This window comes from Orycteropus afer, unplaced genomic scaffold, assembly GCF_000298275.1.
Source record: "Orycteropus afer afer isolate SDZICR_OR568_19922 unplaced genomic scaffold, OryAfe1.0 scaffold00012, whole genome shotgun sequence".
Taxonomy (NCBI): Eukaryota; Metazoa; Chordata; class Mammalia; order Tubulidentata; family Orycteropodidae; genus Orycteropus; species Orycteropus afer.
Window position 1 is genome coordinate 20,055,007 of NW_006921599.1, and position 19,614 is coordinate 20,074,620.

The following is a 19,614-nucleotide window of genomic DNA, read 5'->3' on the forward strand; positions in this document are numbered from 1 at the left end:
GGGCAATCTACTTCTGTAGTGATACTGCCTCGGAAACCCAAGGAGGGGTTGCTATGAGTTGAGTCCGACTCAACAGCACATAACAACAACAACCTGATAAAATGAAAGGAGCTCTTGTGGCACAGTACCTAAGCCCTTTGACTGCCAACCAGAAGGTTGTTGGTTCAAACCCACCAGCTGCTCTGTGAAGGAAAGATAGGGCAAACTACTTCCATAAAGATTTACTGCCTCAGAAACCCAGTGGATCTCTGTGAGTCAATGGCAGTGAGTTTTGCTCCCCCTACCCCATGATAAACTCTGAAAGGATGAAATTAAAAAAAGAAAATAAAAAATAAATAATAAAGGGACTTCTTCAGGCAGAAAGTAAGTGATAACAAATGATACATTGAATTCCTAGGAAGAAATCAAGAATGGTGGAAAATGGTGGAAATGGTAAATGTAAAATACTCTAGAAATATATATTCATATTTTTCTTCTTTGAAAGATGTAAGATTATATAAAGCAATAATTATAATAGTACAATGTTGGGTTTACATGGCTGTACCAGTTAATAAATGTGAAACAATGGCCCACAAGATGAGGAAGATAAAAAATGTATATTAGAGCAAAGTTTCTTTCTATCTTTTTTTTTTACTAGAAGTAAGGTAGGAGCTCTGGTAGCATAGTGCCTAAGAAACTTGACTGCTAACCAAAAGGCTGGCGGTTCAAACCCACCAGGCACTCCTCGAAAGGAAGGTTGGGCAGTCTACTTCTGTAGTGATACTGTCTCAGAAACCCAAGTAGGGATCGCTGTTAAGTCAGGTCTGACTCTACGGCAAAAAACAACAACGCAACAGAAGTAAGGTAGGATTATTCTGAAATAGATTGTGATATATTAAAATAGATATTTAAAGCCTCACAGCAACCACTAAGAAAATAACTAACAAGAACAATAAAAGTAATGAAATCAGCAATAATTACAATCCTGTACAACAATATTTAACACAGAAGATGGCAATAAAGGGAGAAGAGGAACAAAAGAAATGGACATATACAAGCAAATAGGAAAATGGAAACCCAAACACATCAGTAATTACCTTAAAAAAAAAAACCAAGAAACCCAAACTCACTGCTGTCGAGTCGATTTCGACTTATAGCGAAACCCACCTTCCATTCCGAGGCAGTATCTCTATAGAAGTAGATTGTGCAGTGTTTCTTCTAAGGAGTGGCTAGTGGGTTTGAACTTCCAGTCTTCTCGTTATCAGTCAAATGCCTTAGGCACTGTGCCACCAGAGCTCCTGTAATTACCTTAAATATCAATAATCTATTCCAATCAAAAGATTTTCAGACTAACCAAAAAGATCCAGTTATATGCTGTGTATAGTAGTATATTCTAGATTAAAAGACACAAGTAACTTGAAAATAAAAGGTTGCGAAATTATGCATCGCGCAAACCGTAATGATAAGAGAGGTGGAGTGGCTACCGTAATATCAAAAAAAAAAGAAAAAAAAAGATTTTAAGTCAAGAAATATTACTAGAGACAAAGAGAGACATTTTATAATGATAATTAGCTCATTGCATTAGGAACATATAATAGTAACAAATGTATATGCATCTAATAGCCCTAAAATACATGACAAGATTGAATTGAGAAATAATTTAAAAAGTTGGAGTTTTCCATACCCTACTTTCAATAACTGGAAGAACAAATACACAGAAAGACACCAAGAATATAGAAGACTTGAATAACTTTGTCAACCTGCTTGACCTAGCATGAACACTCCTTTCACTGACTGCATAATACGCATCTTTTCAAATGCACATAGGATATTCTCCAAGATAGACCATATGCTAGACCACAAAACAAGTCTAAATAAATTTTGAATGATTGAAATCATAAAAGTGATGTTTTCTGATCACATTAGAAATAACTTAGAGACTTATAATAGAAACAATCTTGTAAAAATCCGGATAGTTTGCAAATACTAAAGCAATGTTGTTGTTGTTGTTATCGAGTCAGACCCAACTCACAGGGACCCCCTCCTTGGGTTTCAGAGGCAGTATCACTACAGAAGTAGATTGCCCAACCTTTCTTCTGAGGAGTGGCTGGTGGGTTAGCAGTCAAGTGCCTTAGGCACTATGCTACCAGAGCTTCTGTACTAAAGCAATGCTTAGGAGGAAATTTATAACTCTGTATGTCTACATCGGAAAAAAAGAAAGTTCTCAAATCAGTGACCAAAACTTTTATATTAAGGGACTGAGAAAAGAAGAATGAACTAAATCCAAAACAAGCAGAATCAGGATATAACAGATTAGAGTAGAAATCAATGACATACAAAACAAAACAAAAATACTAGAGCAAGTAATAAAACAAAAAATTGGTTCTTTGAAAGCAAGTTTGAGTAGACAAGTCTTTAGCTAGACTGACCAAACAACAAAAAAAAAGAATGTACAAATGACCAAAATCAAAGATGAAAGAAAGGACATCACTGCCAGTCCTACAAAATGAGAATGACTATAAAGGGGCAATAGCAACACTTTATAGCAACCAATTAGATAACTTAGATCAAGAGGACTAATTCCTAGAAAGACTCAATTTACCAGACTTGCTCCTTCTTTAAGATCTTTAACAAGCAAGGAAACTGAATTAGTAATTTAAAAATATTTTCACAAAGAAAAGCCCACACTGAGATGGCTTCATTTATGCATATTGGAACCATCTCCTAACTTTGCAGTTTTGTGAAAAGATCTCAGTTACTATGGAACTATGCAAAGTGAGGACACAGTTTCTGTTAACATAATGCCGTGCAGTGCTAGGACTGCCAGCCAGTATTTAAAGAAGGCATATTACTGATCCTTCACAAGTACTTTCAGAAAATAGGAGAGAGAACACTTACTCTTACTCTGTTAGGTTAGCATTACTCTGATACTAAAGTCAAAAGTTATCACAAGAAACTGAAACTGCAGGCCAGTATCCACATGAACATAGACACAGCAATATTTAACAAAATACTCACAAACCAAATTAAGCAAACCTTAGATTCAAACTTTGATTTTTCCCAGTAGTGCTTGTTTGGTTTACATCCCCAAATCAAGGAACGTATTATTTAATACAGAATGCACTGCAGTTGAGTTGGATCCGACTCAGGGATCCCTCCTTGGGTTTCCGAGGCAGTATCACTACGGAAGTAGATTGCTCAACCTTATTTCTGAGAAGTGGCTGGTGGTTTTGAACTGCCATCCTTCTGGTTAGCAGCCAAATGCCTTAGGTGCTATGCCACCAGAGTTCCCTAATTAATACAAGGAACGCCATATTAATAGATGAATGGACAGAACCCACAGGTTCATCTCAGTAGACAAAGCATTTGACAAAATTCATCATCCATTTGTGATAAAATTTCTCAACAAACTAGGAATAGACGGTAACTTCCTTCAACTTTATAAAAAGCACCTATGAAAGAAATGCAAAGCCTATATTATACTTAATAGAGAAAGACTGAATGCTTTTCTCCTAAAATTGAATCTCTTGCCGCTGCCTTTCAACATTGTACTGGAGGTTCTAGCCATTTCAGTCAAGAAAATAAGATCAATTAAAGGCATGCTTATTGGCAAGGAATAAGGTAAATTGTGTTTGCAAATGACGTGATTCTATATGTACACAATCCTTAGGAATACCTTCCAAAATTACTAGAAACAATAAATGAATTTATCAAGGTCACAAGATGAAAGACCAATATACAAAATATTGGATTTCTATATATTAGTAACAAACAATTAAAAAATGAAATTAAGAATTCTCTTCATAGTAATTTCAAAAAGAATAAAATATTTTGGAATAAAATTAATAATAGAAGTATAAGTTACATACACTGAAAACTGCAATATATTGTTGAGAGAAATTGCTGTTGTTATTTGCCCTCAAGTCGGACCCCACTCATAACGACCCCTCCTTGGGTTTCTGAGATGGTATCACTATGAAGTATGTTGCCCAACCTTACTTCCGAGGAGTGGCTGGTGGATTTGAACCACCAGCCTTCTGGTTAGCAGTTAAGTGCCTTAGGCACTATGCTACATGAAGAGACCTACCATGTTCATGGATGGAAGCTTCAGTGTTGTTTGGGTGGCCATTCTCCCCTAATTGATGAGCAGATTTAACACAGTCCCAAGAGGTGTTTTTATATAATTGACAAAGTGATCCTAAAATGTATATGGAAATGCAAAGGACCTAAAATAGGCATAGCAATTTTGAAAAGGAAGAACATAGTTGGAGAAACTTCACTGCTTAATTTCATAACTTAACTGTAATGCTACTATAATTAAGAAAGTGTCATAATGGTATAAGAATAGACATATAGAGCAATGAAACAGTATTGATAGTCCAGAAATAAACCCTTTTATTTATGGTCAGTTAGTTTTTGACAAAATTGTCAGAACAATCCTTTGGTGATAGGACACTTTTTCAAAAATGGCACTAGGAGAATTGCATATCCATATGCAAAAAAAAATGAACTTATACCCTTAATGTCTTAGATACTTCCTGCTGCTGTAGCAGAAATAAAACAAGTTGGTGGCTTTAAAGAACAGAAATTTATTTTATCATAATTATGGAGGCTAAAAGTTGAAATCAGTGTGTTGACATGTCTGTTCATCCTCGGTGATAATCCTGGGACTTCTTTTGTTCTTCGTTGTTCCCTAGCTTGTTGATCTTCACATGAATTGCTGTACAGTCTGATCTTCTTATAACTTAGAATTGATTATGCACTAGTGCAGCCTCATTAACATAACAAAAGAGAAGCCCTCTTTTCAAACATGATCAAATCCACTGGTCCAGGAGTTAGGATTTCAGCATGTACTTTAGAGGGACACAATTCAATCCATAACACTGTACATAATAATTAAAGTGAATTCTAGACCAAAATGTAAGTGTAAACATTGTAAAGCATTGAAGAATGCAGGAAGTATCTTTGTGCCTTTGGGCTAGACAAATAGATACAGTCTCAAAAGTATGAGTCATAAAATGAAAAATTGTTGAATTGGGCTTACTTAAATTTAAATGCATTTACTTTTCCAAAGATAACATTTGAAAATAAAAATATATGATGTAGATTGAGAGCAAAGATTTATAAATCATATATCTGATAAAGGCCTTATAACCAGAATATATAAAGAATTTCTACATCTCATCAATAAGAAATATTTCTGTTTAATATAGGAAAAATACTGGAGTAGACATTTCACCAAACAAGACATAAACTAGCTAATAATCAGTTGAAAAGGTGTTCAACAGCATTAGTCATTATGAAAATTAATTTTACTGTTGTACTAATAGACCACTTTTTGCTGATTCCTTCAGTTCAACTTGGACTTCTTCCTTCACTATCGTTGGTTTTTGATTATATGCTACCTCCTGAGATGATTGGATGTTGACCAACTCTTTTTTGTACAGGGACTGTGTATTCCTTCCATCTTCTTTTGGTGCTTCCTGTATTGTCTAATATTTTGGCCATAGAATCTTTCAGTATTGCAACTCGAGGCTTAAATTTTTTCCTCATTTCTTTTAGCTTGAGAAATGCTGAGCGTGTTCTTCCCTTTTGGTTTTATAACTCCAGGTCTTGGCACATTTCAATGTAATACTTTGTCTTCTGGAGCAGCCCTTTGCAGTCTTCTGTTCAGTTTTTTTATTTCATCATTTCTTCCATTTGCTTTAGCTACTCTCCATTTAAGAGCAAGTTTCAGAGTCTTCTTCTGACATCCATTTTGCTTTTTTTCCTTTCTTATCTTTTTAATTATCTTTTGCTTTCTTCATGTATAATGCTATTGATGTCATCCACAACTTGTGTGGTCTTTGGTCCTTGGTGTTCAGTATGTCAAATCTATTTTTCAGATAGTTATTAAATTCAGATGGCATATAATCAAGGTTGTATTTTGGCTCTTGTGGACTTGTTTTAATTTTCTTCAGCTTCAACTTGAACTTGCATTTGAGCAATTGATTATCTGTTCCATAGTCAGCTCCTGGCCTTGTTTTGAAGGAATGTCAGGTGTTAGTAAGGATATAGAGACATTCAAGGGAGCTCTGGTAGCGAAGTGCCTAAAGCACTTGACTGCTAACCAGAAGGCTGGTGGTTCAAACCCACCAGCCACTCCTCGGAAGGAAGGTTGGGCAATCTACTTCCATAGTGATACTGCTTCAGAAACCCAAGGAGGGGTCACTTTGAGTTGGGTCCGACTTGACAGCACATAACAACAACAACAGAGACATTCAAACTTTCACTCACTGCTGTTGGGAATATAAAATGATGCAACTACTTTGCAAAACAGTTTAACAATTTCTTAAAAAGTTAAGCATATTTATATTTACAGCACATTTCAAGTGCTCATTAGTCACATGTAGCTAGTGATTACTATATTGAACAGTGCTTTTGGAGCAGGGATTGGCTAATTAGAGCCTGTGGACAAAATCTGACCCATCACCTGTTTTTGTAAATAAAATTTTATTAGAAAACAAATATATGCACATACTTAGTTAAACATAAATTAACCAATTGACCTAGAGAAATGCAAGCATACAGTCACACAAAGACTGTATTGTGTAAACATTCGTATAAGCATTATTTTAATAGCTATTAATTGGAAACAATCCAATTGTCCATCTCCTGGTAAAATGTGGTTCAATAGGGGCATAGGTATAGAATGGAAACATACTCAAGGGAATTTTTTTGGAGATGGGAAAGTTCTAAAATTTGAGTAGTTGTGAGATGGCACAGATCTATAATGTGGAATGTATAATTGAATGTATATTCACTACCAGGGAATTTTATAGTATGTAAAATATACCTCAGTAAAGCTATTAAAAGTAATCTTTCTGTGTGTGTATGCATATATTTGTATGTATCAAGAGAATGTGACAAAGAAAATAACAATGGGGCATCTGAAAGATGGGAATTCTTGTACTAATCTTGTATCTTTTCTCTAAGTCTGAAATTATTTCAGAACATTAAAATTACAAAAAATAATTAGAAACAGTCTGATTTGCTTTTATAATTTTTAAGACATTTCTTCAGCTTCATGATTAGATTATTACATTTAAGCAATCAACATAATGAGTATAAAAAAAAAAAACCCTACATTAAAACCTTTTATTTAAACTAAAATAACCTGTTATGTATTAGTCACAAAGTCCCCAAGTTTTTTGTCCATACACATGTTGTTGTTGTTGTTATGTGCCCTCAAGTCGGCCCCAACTCATAGCAACCCCTCCTTGGGTTTCCAAGGCAGTATCACTACAGAAGTAGATTGCCCAACCTTCCTTCCAAGGAGTGGCTGGTGGGTTTGAACCGCCAGCTTTCTGGTGAGCAGTCAAGTGCCTTAGGCACTATGCCACCAGAGCTCCTCCATACACATGAGTATTGCGTAAAACATGCCTTCTTTTTAGCAGGTAGGCCCTGCCACCACTGTTCTCGTTTGAGTTCACAAATCTGTTGTAACCTGTAGCCTGCCTGTCACCTCTCTGGCTCTCCTCTCCTGCTAAGTTTTGTTTCCTGGAAGTCATTAAAACCTTCTGCTGCTGCCGTAGGTACTGCTGTTGCTTCAACTACCGTAGCCACCTTGGTTTCATCGTTTGGCAAAATACTGACCTTCACCACCATAAGGGCCGTAGCTTCTGCCTCCAAAGTTTCCTCCCTTCAGAGGTCCAGAATTTGAAGCTTCATCATCGTAATTGCCAATATCATTGTAGTTTCCACCTCCTCCATAATTGCTTCCATTATATTATCAAATCCATTATAACCATCCCCACTGCCTCCATATCCACCACCACCATGGCTACTACCCCACCTTGCCCACTGAAGTTTCTTTCACTACCAAAGTTGTTCCTACCAAACCACCTCCACAGTCACCACTAAACTTTCCAGAACTACTTTCACCTTTTTGGCTGGAAGATGCACTGGCCATCTCTTGCTTTGACAAGACTTTCCTTACTTCACAGGCTTGTCCATTCACAGTATGGTATTTCTGAATGATAATCTTATCTGCAGAGTCATGGTCATCAGAAGTTACAAAAGCAAAGCCTCTTTTTTTGCCAGTGCCTCCAAACCAAACCAAACCCACTACCGTTGAGTCAGTTCCAACTCATAGTGACCCCTATTGGGTTTCTGAGGTGGTAAATCTTTACAGAAGTAGATTGCTCAGGCTTGCTTCCATGGAGTAGCTGGTGGGTTTGAACCACATCCTTCTTGTTAGCAGTCAGATGCCTTAGGCACTGTGCTACCAGAGCTAATTACTTCAGTTTTCCCATACTGCTCAAAATAATCTCTTAGGTGATGTTCTTCAGTGTCTTCTTTAATGCCACCAGCCATGATCTTTTTCAAAGTTAAGTGGGCAACCAGTCTTTGAGAGTCTTCTCATGAGACAACCCTCTTTGGTTCTGTAACTTTTCCATCTGCCTTGTGTGGCCTGAGATTCACGGCTGCATCCATCTCGTCCACAGTAGAGTAAGTGACAAACCTAAAGCAGCTGGAGCATTTGCTGTTTGTATCTCTTATTACCACACAGTCCATGAGCATCCCCCATTGCTCAAAATGGCTCCTCAGACTCATCTGTCATTTCAAAACTCAGCCCTCTGCTGAAGAGTTTCACAGCTGTTTTGGCTCTTTAGGAGACCGTGACTTAGACATGACGGCAGTTGGGAAAAAAGGCTTTAACGATGGTTATTGACAGTGTCCATGGGCAGAAAAGTGCTTTTATAATGTTTTATAAACAAAAAAAATTTATTTGCTTTTAAAAATTCAATCCTGAAGTGTCATTTCATTTCAACTTTTAAATTCCCTACTCTTTGATTTACTGTTTATGTTGTATAGATAATCTACTTTTTATTTTATTTTATTTTTTGCAATGCAGTTGTTGGGCAAGCTCAGTCCTAAGTGAATCCTTTCTGCTGTATACATGTATCTAGTCTAAGCTATTTTTTTTTTTTTTTTTTTTTTATTATTGCTACCTGTGGAATTACATTCTGAGGATATTTCTGTTTCTCTCCTCTGCAGGTCAATGTGCAGATGTTAATAAGCAATGCATTTTTGGTTGTAGTATTGAAGCATAGCTGTTTTCCTTTTGATAGTGTTCCATGAGCTCAGATGTTTGCATCTTCGCTAGGTTATGTTTTGTTTTTTTCATAAATGAAGAAGTTAAATGCAAACGTTAATACATTTTTTGAAAGCAGTAAATTAAAGTGAAGTTGTGTGACTCATCTTAATGTATATTTATGTGTTTTATTTTAAAGGTCATTCTGTGAGACTACTGGGTCAGAAAAAGGATAATGGAAAACGGTTGGGGGGAGCACGATTGGATTTGCCGAAGATTAGGAAGAATCCACTGATAGAAATAATTTCCATCAATACTGGGTAAGCTGCTTTCAAACTTGTTCATGTTATAGAGTAAAACATGCAAATGCTGATACTTGTATAAGATGGAAACTTGTCAGAGAAGGAAAATCCAAATATTTTCCATTAATAGAAAGTGATATGGGCTCAAGCATAGCAGCAATTTTGAAGATAGTGTAGAACCAAACAGTGTTTTGGTCTGTTGTATATTGGGTCGCTAGAAGTTGGAACTAACTCCATGGCACCTCATATAACAATAGAGAGCTATTGAAAAGTGTCAAAGATGGAAAACTTTTGAGACCTGGAAAAGGAAGAGAATCCTGTTACATTCTGACTGCCCCAGATTTCACTGCATTCAATATAGTCCATGATTTAATTTTTCTTTCTTGGTCATGTGACATTGGCAAGTAGTTGAATATTTTCTTGGGGAAAAATACAAAAATTCTAAAGCATTTGAATAGAGAGGTCCTTGATTTATGATGCTGTCCCATCATAAGTTTCTTCTGATACAAGTCAAGTCCCTCATTTTTTTTTAAAATTTTTTAGTTTCCATTATTATTATCTTTTATTATCAGTATCTTTATAAATCCTGTCTTTATGTTGGGGGTTGGAAACATTGCATATAAACTTAGCAATATATTTTAATACATACAATACATACCTTTAGAAAAACACAAATCATAAAATCATAAAAATTTACTCCAACAATGAAATTAACAACTGATGCTTCTGAGGATATGAAATGCTGAATACGATCGTACTATAGGCCCCATCTACAATGAAGTCAGAGTTGTAACGGCTGTCAGACATGTGCGCAGTTCGCTTGAATGTTGTTAGAGTTGAATTATTTCCCAACTTTTTATTCGTTATGCCTCCCAATACTGACATCAGTTTCATGTAGACCAGCCATAGCCTGCTATATGGCATGTTTTGAATGGTAAATCATAACATTGAACATCTGTGAGTGAACATCTGAGAATAATAACATCAGCAAATTACATTATATGTAGTACATATTACTAAGGATAAGATGTACAAACAAAGAACCTGGATGGTGGTAAGTGTACTTCGTTGTAACTCGAATGCATTATAAGTTGGAAACTCCCTGTACAGAGCCATCTAAAGTGTCTCCTGTATGTAAATTACACAATATTTGCAGCAAGATTTTATGCCTTTGGTTAATTTTATTCTTCGTAATCATTTTTGGAAATAAACATGAATTTTGTTTTCTAATTATGCCCCTGATTAAAATGTTTTTGGTGTATTTTATTTTTAGGGATGGTTAACATACCCATCATCCTTCACTATTTTTTTCAGTAAGCTTCTGGTAAATGTTGCCCAAGATAATAACTGTACTTTGATTATTAACTATGTAAAATGCATATCTTATACTACTACCCTTGGAAAAAACTGTCATGATTGAATATTAAGTATACTTTTAACTTGACTGCTTTGGAGAGCAGTCTTGCCAGATTATAAACTCTAGTATGTGCCTTAATTGTTTTATTTGCATTTATTGAATTTGCTTTCTGACTCCATGTGGAAAATTATGTGACTATTTAAAGAATATTTAAGTATTGAATTCTGAATCATTGAGTTTTATACAAGTAGTCCCCAACATACTTGAGTTATGATGATCTGGCCTTAATGACTGTTCTATTTTATTTATTTATTTATTTAGGTACTCTTATGGAGCTTATGGAGGAAATGTTACTTTTTTCACCACTTTATAGTACTGTATTTTTATGTATATAACCATACCTTCTATGTCTGTTTACTGATCACTCCCTGCCTCCAGGAGGTAGTTTTGTAAGTAGAGTTATGTTTTTTTTTTTTCTTTTGTTTGTTTTAAACATGTTACTTTTTTTTTTTTTTTTTTAAAGTAGCATAGCATGTTTACAAAAATACTTCCTGGGGGTTGAGAGCAATTGGCAAACAAATGTAGAAGGCTGTGTTATTTGGGTAAAAATACAGCACTGTAGTCTGAAATTTTGGTGAGGCTAAGGCTTTCTATTCCTTAAATCACAGAGATTCCTTACTCACCCATGCAACTACCTTTCATCTTCCATAGATTTAAGTTGTCCATTTTTTAACTTCATTTTCTTCTCTCTTTAAAAAAATACTTTGCTTTGTGCTGTTTCCAATTGAGAATAGCACAGAGGATAAACTTAACCTTTCCTTCTTGAAGCCAAAGCTTTCATTTCTTCCTTCACTGCCATGCTACTGGTCATCTTTTCTCAAGTCTCATTACCTTCTGGTTCATTCTTCACCCTGTTGTCAAAGACCAGAGAAAGTGGGAGAAGGTATTTGGCTTTTCCCTCAAAGCCCCATGGGATGATATTTAGTTGACTGGTGAATTTGTCATGGACTAAAAGCTGGCCTTCATTGCTGAAGATTCAGAAACCTGGACTCATCTTCTTCAGCAACTAATGATTGAATCAGAATTTATTACCATGAGAAGTATAGTTGTTACCTTGACTTGAATACCTTACTTAATCTTTCTCTCTAGCCTGAGCAAATTTAAAACAGGGCTGTTTACTATTTTCCCTTTGTCTCCATTATTTCTCCCATACTCCCAGATTATTACCAGTTATTACCTGAAGTCTTCCCTGATTATCCTATTTAATATTGAAGCATTCCCAATTCCTTCTCCTTATTTTGTTTCATTTTTCTTTGCAGCACTTATCAGCACTTATGTTTTGTTTGTCTTCACTATATAAGCATATAGGAGCTCTGGTAGCATAGTGCCTAAGGCACTTGACTGTTAACCAGAAGGCTGGTGGTTCAAACCCACCAGCCACTCAGAAGGAAGGTTGGGTAATCTACTTCCGTAGTGATACCTCCTCGGAAATCCAAGGAGGGGTCACTATGAGTTGGGTCCAACTCGAGGGCAGATAACAACAACAACATGTAAGCATATAAGCTCTACAACAGCAGGAAGTTTTGACTGTTTTATTTACCATTCTGGTAGCATTGTCGTTGAAGAATTCGGTTGCCTACCAAAAGGTTGATGGTTTGAACCTACCAGCCTCTCTATGGGAGAAAGATAAAGCAGTCTCCTTCCATAAAGATTTATAGCCTTGGAAAATATAGGCAGTTCTTCTCTATCCTCAAGGATTACTATGAGTTGTAATCAACTAGAATACAGTAGATTTGGTTTTTGGTTTGGGCTTACTGCTGTGGCCTCAGTAAATAGACAAATATATACATTAGGGATTTAAAGAATATTTAAGTATTGAATTCTGAATCATTGAGTTTTATACAAGTAGTCCCCAACATACTCGAGTTATGGTGAACTGGCCTTAATGACTGTTCTATTTAATTAATTTATTTATTTAGGTACTCTTATTGTTAGTAATATGTACGAGTTATGGTGAACTGGCCTTAATGACTGTTCTATTTAATTAATTTATTTATTTAGGTACTCTTATTGTTAGTAATATGTACTGCATACAGTTGCAGTGTGTAACTTGCTAATGTTATCATTCTTATGGCAGCCCCAAATACAAATAAAGACTGGGTTTATACTGACAATAAAAGGCAATAATAATGAAAACTTAAAAAGAGAAGTATTCTAGTTATGTCAGAACAGCTTAAGACTAAGTCATGAGAATGGAACCCTTTTATAAATCAGGGACTACCTGTAATTTGAAAGTTTAGTGAGATAATGTTAAATTATTTCCATGGTATAGATTGCCTTATCAGTTGGAAAAACATACTTAAGATAGTTGGACCTGTGGGCTCGGGACCATAGTTGCAGTGGACATCAAGCTCAGTTGGCTTATACTACACAAAAACATTGTTCCACCTCCTACTTTGGCAAGTAGCAACTGGGATCTTAAAAGCTTGCAAGCAGCCAACTAGATGCAACAATGGGTCTCTCCTCATCCAGAGTGAAAAGAATGGAGAAAACCAAACACACATGGAAACAATTAGTCCAGGCGACTGGTACACTATGTGTTGCTCGGCCTGTACGACTTTGAGACCAGAAGAACTAGATGGCTACAACTGTCATCTACTTGGAGGGGGATCTCTGTAGGAGATCCCAGATAGAGTGGGAGAACAATATGGAACAAAACTCAAAATCATTAAAAAAAAAACAAAAGGACCAAGTTTGCTGGTCTGGTAGATCCTGGTGGAACCCCTAGCTGCCCTCAGGTCTGGAATTGAGCCCACTCCTCTGGCTTCCAACCAAAAAAAAGACAGGCGTATGAGCTGAACATTTACATTAGGTAGATACATTCCTTGTAGAGCTCAATCACGGGAGAATTGAAGGGCTGTGTATGCACAGGGAGTCAGCTTAGGGGGGAAGAGTGCATGGGGTGGAAGGACACAGGGAAGAGGTAACTATGGGGAGTAAGTGGGAGGGGAGCTGTTGCATTGTGGGCACTTTGTGTCATGAGACAAAGTGTATGTGAGCTGCTGTATGGAAAGTGAATTTGCTCTGTAAACTTTCACCCAGATCACAATAAAATTTTTTTTAAAAATCGTCCTTTAAAATAAAGTTAGTGTAAATTTTAATGTGGGGGAATATATATATATATATTACATATGTGTGTGTGTATGTGTGTGTGTATATATATATACATATATATATATGTATGTATATATATGTACACACACATTTAAGCCAAAACATACTCTTTCCTCAACAGTGCTTTTGAGAGGGCAAAGTCAAAATGTGTCCAAGAGTCTCAGTTTTTTGTACATGAAGGATTGCCAACCCCATTTTGACTTGACACATTCCTTTGAAGATAATTATATTGCAGTCAGAGTCTGTCCAATCCTGTTACATTAGGATCCATTTGGTCTCTTCAAGGAGGCTTTAAGGTACTTTTGAACTATTGAATATCGATTTTAAATGTTTATTTTTATGTTGTTGTTAGGTGCTGTGGAGTCGTCTCTGACTCATAGTGACCTCATGTACAGCAGAACAAAATACTGCCTGATCCTGTGCCAACCCCAGAATCTTTCCTACACCTGAGCCCATCATTGTAGCCACTGTCAATCCATCTTGTTGAGGGCCTTCCCCTTTTTTGTTGTCCCTCCACTTTACCAAGCATGATATCCTTCTCTAGGGAATAGTCCCTTACAACATGGCCAAAGTAGATGAGACAAAGCCTAGCCATTATTACTTCCAAAGAACATTCCAGCTGTACTTCTTCGAGAACAGATTCGTTAGTTCTTTTAGAAGTCCACGGTACTTTCAGCATCCTTCACCAACGCCACAACTCAAAAGCATCAGTTTTCCTTTTTCACTGTCCAGCTCTCACATGCATATGAGGTGATTGAAAATAACATGGCCTGCGTCAAGCACACCTTAGCCTTCAAGATAGTATCTTTGCTCTTCAGCATTTGAAAGCGGTCCTTTGCAGCAGATTTGCCCAATGCTATATGATGTCTGATCTTGACTGCTGCTTCCATTGGTGTTGATTGTAAAGCCAAGTAATATGAAGTGTTTGACAACTTCAGTCTTTTCTCCATTTATCATGATGCTGCTTATTGGTCCTGTTGTGAGGATTTTTTTCCCCTTATATTGAGGTGTAATCCATACTGCAGACTGTAGTCTTCAGTCTTCATCAATAAGTGTTTCAAGTCATCCTCACTTTCAGTGAACAAAGTTGTGTTGTTTGTATAAAGCAGGTTGTTAATGAGTCTTCCTCCAATCCTGATGCCACATTCTTCTTCATATAGTTCAGCTCTCTGATTATTTGTTCAGCATACAGATTGAATAAGTATGGTGAAAGGATGCAACCCTGATGCACTCCCTTCTTTATTTTAAACTGTGCAGTGTCCCCTTGTTCTGTTCGAATGACAGCCTCCTGGTCTCTGTACAGGTTCCTCATGAGCACAATTAAGTGTTTTGGAATTTCCATTCTTTGCAATGTTATCCATAATTTGCTATGATCCATGCATAATCATAAATAATAAATTTTATTGACTATGCTTTTACATAGTCAATAAAACACAAATAAACATCTTTCTGGTATTTTCTGCTTTGAGCCAAGATCCATCTGACTTCATTAATGATATCCCTCATTCCACGTCCTCTTCTGAATTCAGCTTGCATTTCTGGATGTTCTCTGTCAATGTACTGCTGTAACCGTTCTTGAGTTACCTTCAGTAAGATTTTACTTGTGTGCGATATTAATGATGTTGTTCAATAATTTCCACATTCTGTGGAATCACCTTTCTTTGGAGTGGGTACAAATAAAGATCTCTTCCAGTCAGTTGGCCAGGTAATTGTCTTCCAAATCTCTCGGCATAGCCAAGTGAGTGCCTCTAGTGTGGCATCCATTTGTTGAAATATCTCAGTCAATTCCTAGATTCTTGTTTTTTGCCAGTTCCTTCAGTGAAGCTTCAACTTCTTCCTTCAATACTATTGATGCTTCATCATATGCCACCTCCTGAAATGGGTGAACATCGACCAATTCTTTTTGGTACAGTGACTGTATATTCTTTCCATCTTGTTTTGATATTTCCTGCATTGTTCATAAGTGAAAACATTTATTTTCATAGATGTTTAATTTTTTTTGGTCCCTATATACTTCTCCATTTGCTACTCTATACCTTTACTCCAGTAGTAGCCATACTGACTGAACTACTAGAAATTCTCAAACTTGGGGTGGTTCTTTGTTGTGACTCCAGGCCTCTAGGCATGTGGTTGCATTTCCCTAGCATGTCTCCTGCTTTTTCAGTTCACCTTGTTAATCCTCCTGTATTCAGACATATGTCCCTTTCTCTGGCAGGTCACCTAGTCTTCCCTCCACGACAGGGCTAAATAAGCCCTCCCCTCAAAATTGTGCACCCACAGCACTTTCTATTTATTCTGGTTATGGCACTTCTCAGACTATATAATTTATATTTTCCATGAAATTGTAAGCTTCTTGAGTGCTGAAAGTATCTCAATGATTATTATCACCAAATTCAATATGTGGTACAAAGTGAATATTTAATAAGTATTTATGTAATAATTTTTTATTTTAAAGCCATTTAACTTTTGTTGCTATATATTTTTAAACTTTTGATTTAGGTAATCATTTAAAATAGGGTTGAGTTAAAAATGTTCATGCATATAACTTGAATGTCCCTTCTTATGGATTTGGTGTTTCTTAAAATGAGGCTACACTATAAAATGTTTAAAGCTTATTGGACATTGGCTGTTGCTCCCTCATCCTGACACATATGCTCATATTTGAGTGTAGAATTGACCCTTAGGAAATGAATTAACAGAGTCCCTGGGTTATACAAAAAGTTAATGCACTACGTTCTGACTGAAAAGCTGAAAGTTCGTGTCCACCCAGAGGAACCTCAGAAGAAAGGCCAGACATTTACTTCTGAAAAATCAGCCATTAAATACACTTTGGAGTACAGTTTTATTCGCACACATGTGGGGTTCCTACTGTTGGAATCAACTAGATGTGACCCAGTACATGAATGAACAGATCCAACACCAAACCAAACATTGCCATTGAGTCAGATCCTATTCATAGCGAGTCCTCATTGGGTTTCTGAGGTGGTATCACTACAGAAGTAGATTGCCCACCCTTCCTTCAGAGGAGTGGCTGGTGGGTTTGAACCACCAACCTTTTGGTTAGCAGTCGAATGCCTTAGGCATTACACCACCAGAGCTCCCAAATTAATAGGTATACTTTTGATATTAAGAGAATTCAATCCATACTGTCTCTAATTGAGACACGAGTTTCTAACTTCTCTGCTAGTCCTCATTTTCCTGAGTCACTTGCAGCCTTATCACTTTCTCTTAGATGAAAGCATTCCCTGAATATTTGTCCACAGTAATACACTATCGCATCTTAGCTTGCACCTTCAGTGGAGCTCATTGTTTATTTTCACTTCCATTTAAATGTTTTAAAAAGAGTTATTCCTATAATTATTTCTATCAGTAAAAAAATTATCCTTGTCATTCAAATCCTAATATTTTTCAAAGTTTAATTGCTTTCAAATTAAATATAGAGATAAAAATTGTATGTAAATTTCCCATTATACATTTTGGAAAAGGGCCCAATTTATAACAACTTTTATTACATGTATTAGTAAATTATTGAAGTTACCATTAGGCTTTGCAAAGTGGTTATGGTTTATTACATTTTTAACTTAAAATGTAAAAGGATTATCATTACTTCTTTTAGCTGAAGAAGAAGTTGAAAGTTTCAGATTATGCTAAATTTTAATGATCTAGGAGGTACTTCTTTGATCACAGTGTGCATAGCTTTGCTACTAGTTTTTTTTTTTTTTAAATAATATAGAGATAATAGTTGTTGCAGGATTTATTTCACACTTTATATTTACCTGTTGAATATATAAAATTTAGTCCAAATTAAAATGATCCAATTTAATATGATCTTCTTGTTTTTTGAGGTGAGGTGATTAACAGGCAGTTATCCAATATAACTTTTATTTCTACACTGTCTCCCATGTGGCAGAAGCTCCCTGTGGAGAAAATGAACATGAGTAGGCACATGTTTGTCTTTATGGTGATACAACAGCCATGGACATAACTCTGAGAAATAGACAAGAGTAAAGTTAATAATCACAAATCTTTATTTAGTGGGTAACAGACACAATTCTAATAAATGTGTATAGTTTGCTATATTTAATCCTCACAACTGTTGGCTTTATAAACAAAAACTCATTGCTGTAGAGTCATTTTCCACCCATAGCGACCCCCTCCTTGGGTTTCCAAGGCGGTATCTCTATGGAAGTATATTGCCCAACCTTCCTTCTGAGGAGTGGCCGGTGGGTTTGAACTGCCAGCTGTCTTATTGTCTTTAGAGATGAGGAAACAAAAGCTCAGAGAGGTTAAATGACTTACCAGGGTCATGCAACTAGTAAGTGACTGAGTCAAATTTTAGAGTCTGATGCTTTAATGGGTTCAGAGAAGTGAGGGATCCCATCCAGTGTGGTCAGCAGAGGAAGAATAACCTTTGCATTCCAGTTCCATTTAAAATAGGCTGAAAAAGATAGGTCAAATATTGATAATTATACATGGAGTGTATTTATTTTTATCGCTGCCATTAAAAATTGTCATAACTTGATGGTTTTGAAAAGCACTCTGGTGGTGTAGTGGTCAAAGTATTCACCTACTAACCAAATGGTTGACAGTTTGAACCCACCAGCTGTTCCAGTGCAAGAAGATGAGGCACTCTGCTTCTGTACAGATAGCCTTGGAAGCCTTATGGGGAAGTTCTGCTCTGTCCTACAGGGTCACTGTGAGTCAGAATTGACATCTCCTTCTGACTTGCTCTTCTACTTTTAAGGACCTTTATGATTACAGTGGGTCAGCCTGGATAATCCAGGATAATCACCCTATTTTAAAGCCAGCTGAATATTGACCTTAATTCCATCTGCAACCTTAATTCCCTGTTGCCGTGTAATACAATAAATTCACAGGTTCAGGAGATTAAGTTATAGACATCTCTGGGGGATGTATTATGTCTGCCACAGGAGGTATGATGAGGAAATTGTAGGTAGAGAGAGAAGAATGAAACAAATGTAGGAGAGGGACCCTATTATTTGCCTATGAAGAATGGACTCTTCTCCAGTTTGTCTGGAGTTTTCAGGACACATAATAAGAATGGGATAAATTATAGGTTGTGTAAAGAATTTAATAATCCCAAGATGAGAGATTATACTTAATTCAATTGATAAGGGGAAGGGAGAGCCATTGAAGATTTGAAGCAAACTTGAGAAATAATCATAGCTGGCATTAGAAAGGTTATTTTGATACTAGGTTGCAATGTGGGTTGGTGTGGGAAGACAGATAGATGCAACTATTTAGGAAGCCTTTAATGTGTGATCTAAGGAGTCCTTGTGGTGTGTTGCCTAAGGCATTTGACTGCTAATCAGAAGGTTGGCAGTTCAAACCCACTAGCTGCTCTGCAGAAGGAAGGTGGCGCAATCTACTTCCATAAAGATTTACTGCCTTGTAAACCATGAGTTGTAATTCACACATTGGCAGTGAGTTTGGTTTTGTTTGGTTTTATAGTAATCTAGCCATGAAGGAATGAGGGCTTGAGTGGGTTTGGGGAATGGAAAACAAAGATGGCAGAATTTCACAGTGGTTAAGAATGTGGGCTTTGGGAGTTGCGGCAAGATGGCGGACTAGGCAGAAGGACTGCACAGATGCTCTTCAACAAAGAAAAGGGAAACCAATGAACACAGATACAGAAGATAATCTTGGACCCCTGAGCCTTGAAGGCAAGGATACAAAAGTGGACTAAACCCCAACTAGCAGAAGAA

At 36.5% G+C, this 19,614-nt stretch overlaps 1 protein-coding gene and 1 pseudogene across 1 annotated transcript in view; one reads left to right on the forward strand and one right to left on the reverse strand.

Annotated features, from left to right (window-relative positions):
- Positions 1–19,614, forward strand: part of CDKAL1 (CDK5 regulatory subunit associated protein 1 like 1) — a 1,058,601-nt gene that overhangs the window by 357,341 nt on the left and 681,646 nt on the right. Inside the window, exon 6 of the mRNA XM_007952396.2 lies at positions 9,255–9,375. Coding sequence (XP_007950587.2) covers positions 9,255–9,375 — 121 coding nt within the window. The remainder of the gene's footprint in view (positions 1–9,254; positions 9,376–19,614) is intronic.
- Positions 7,529–8,652, reverse strand: LOC103206578 (annotated as a pseudogene).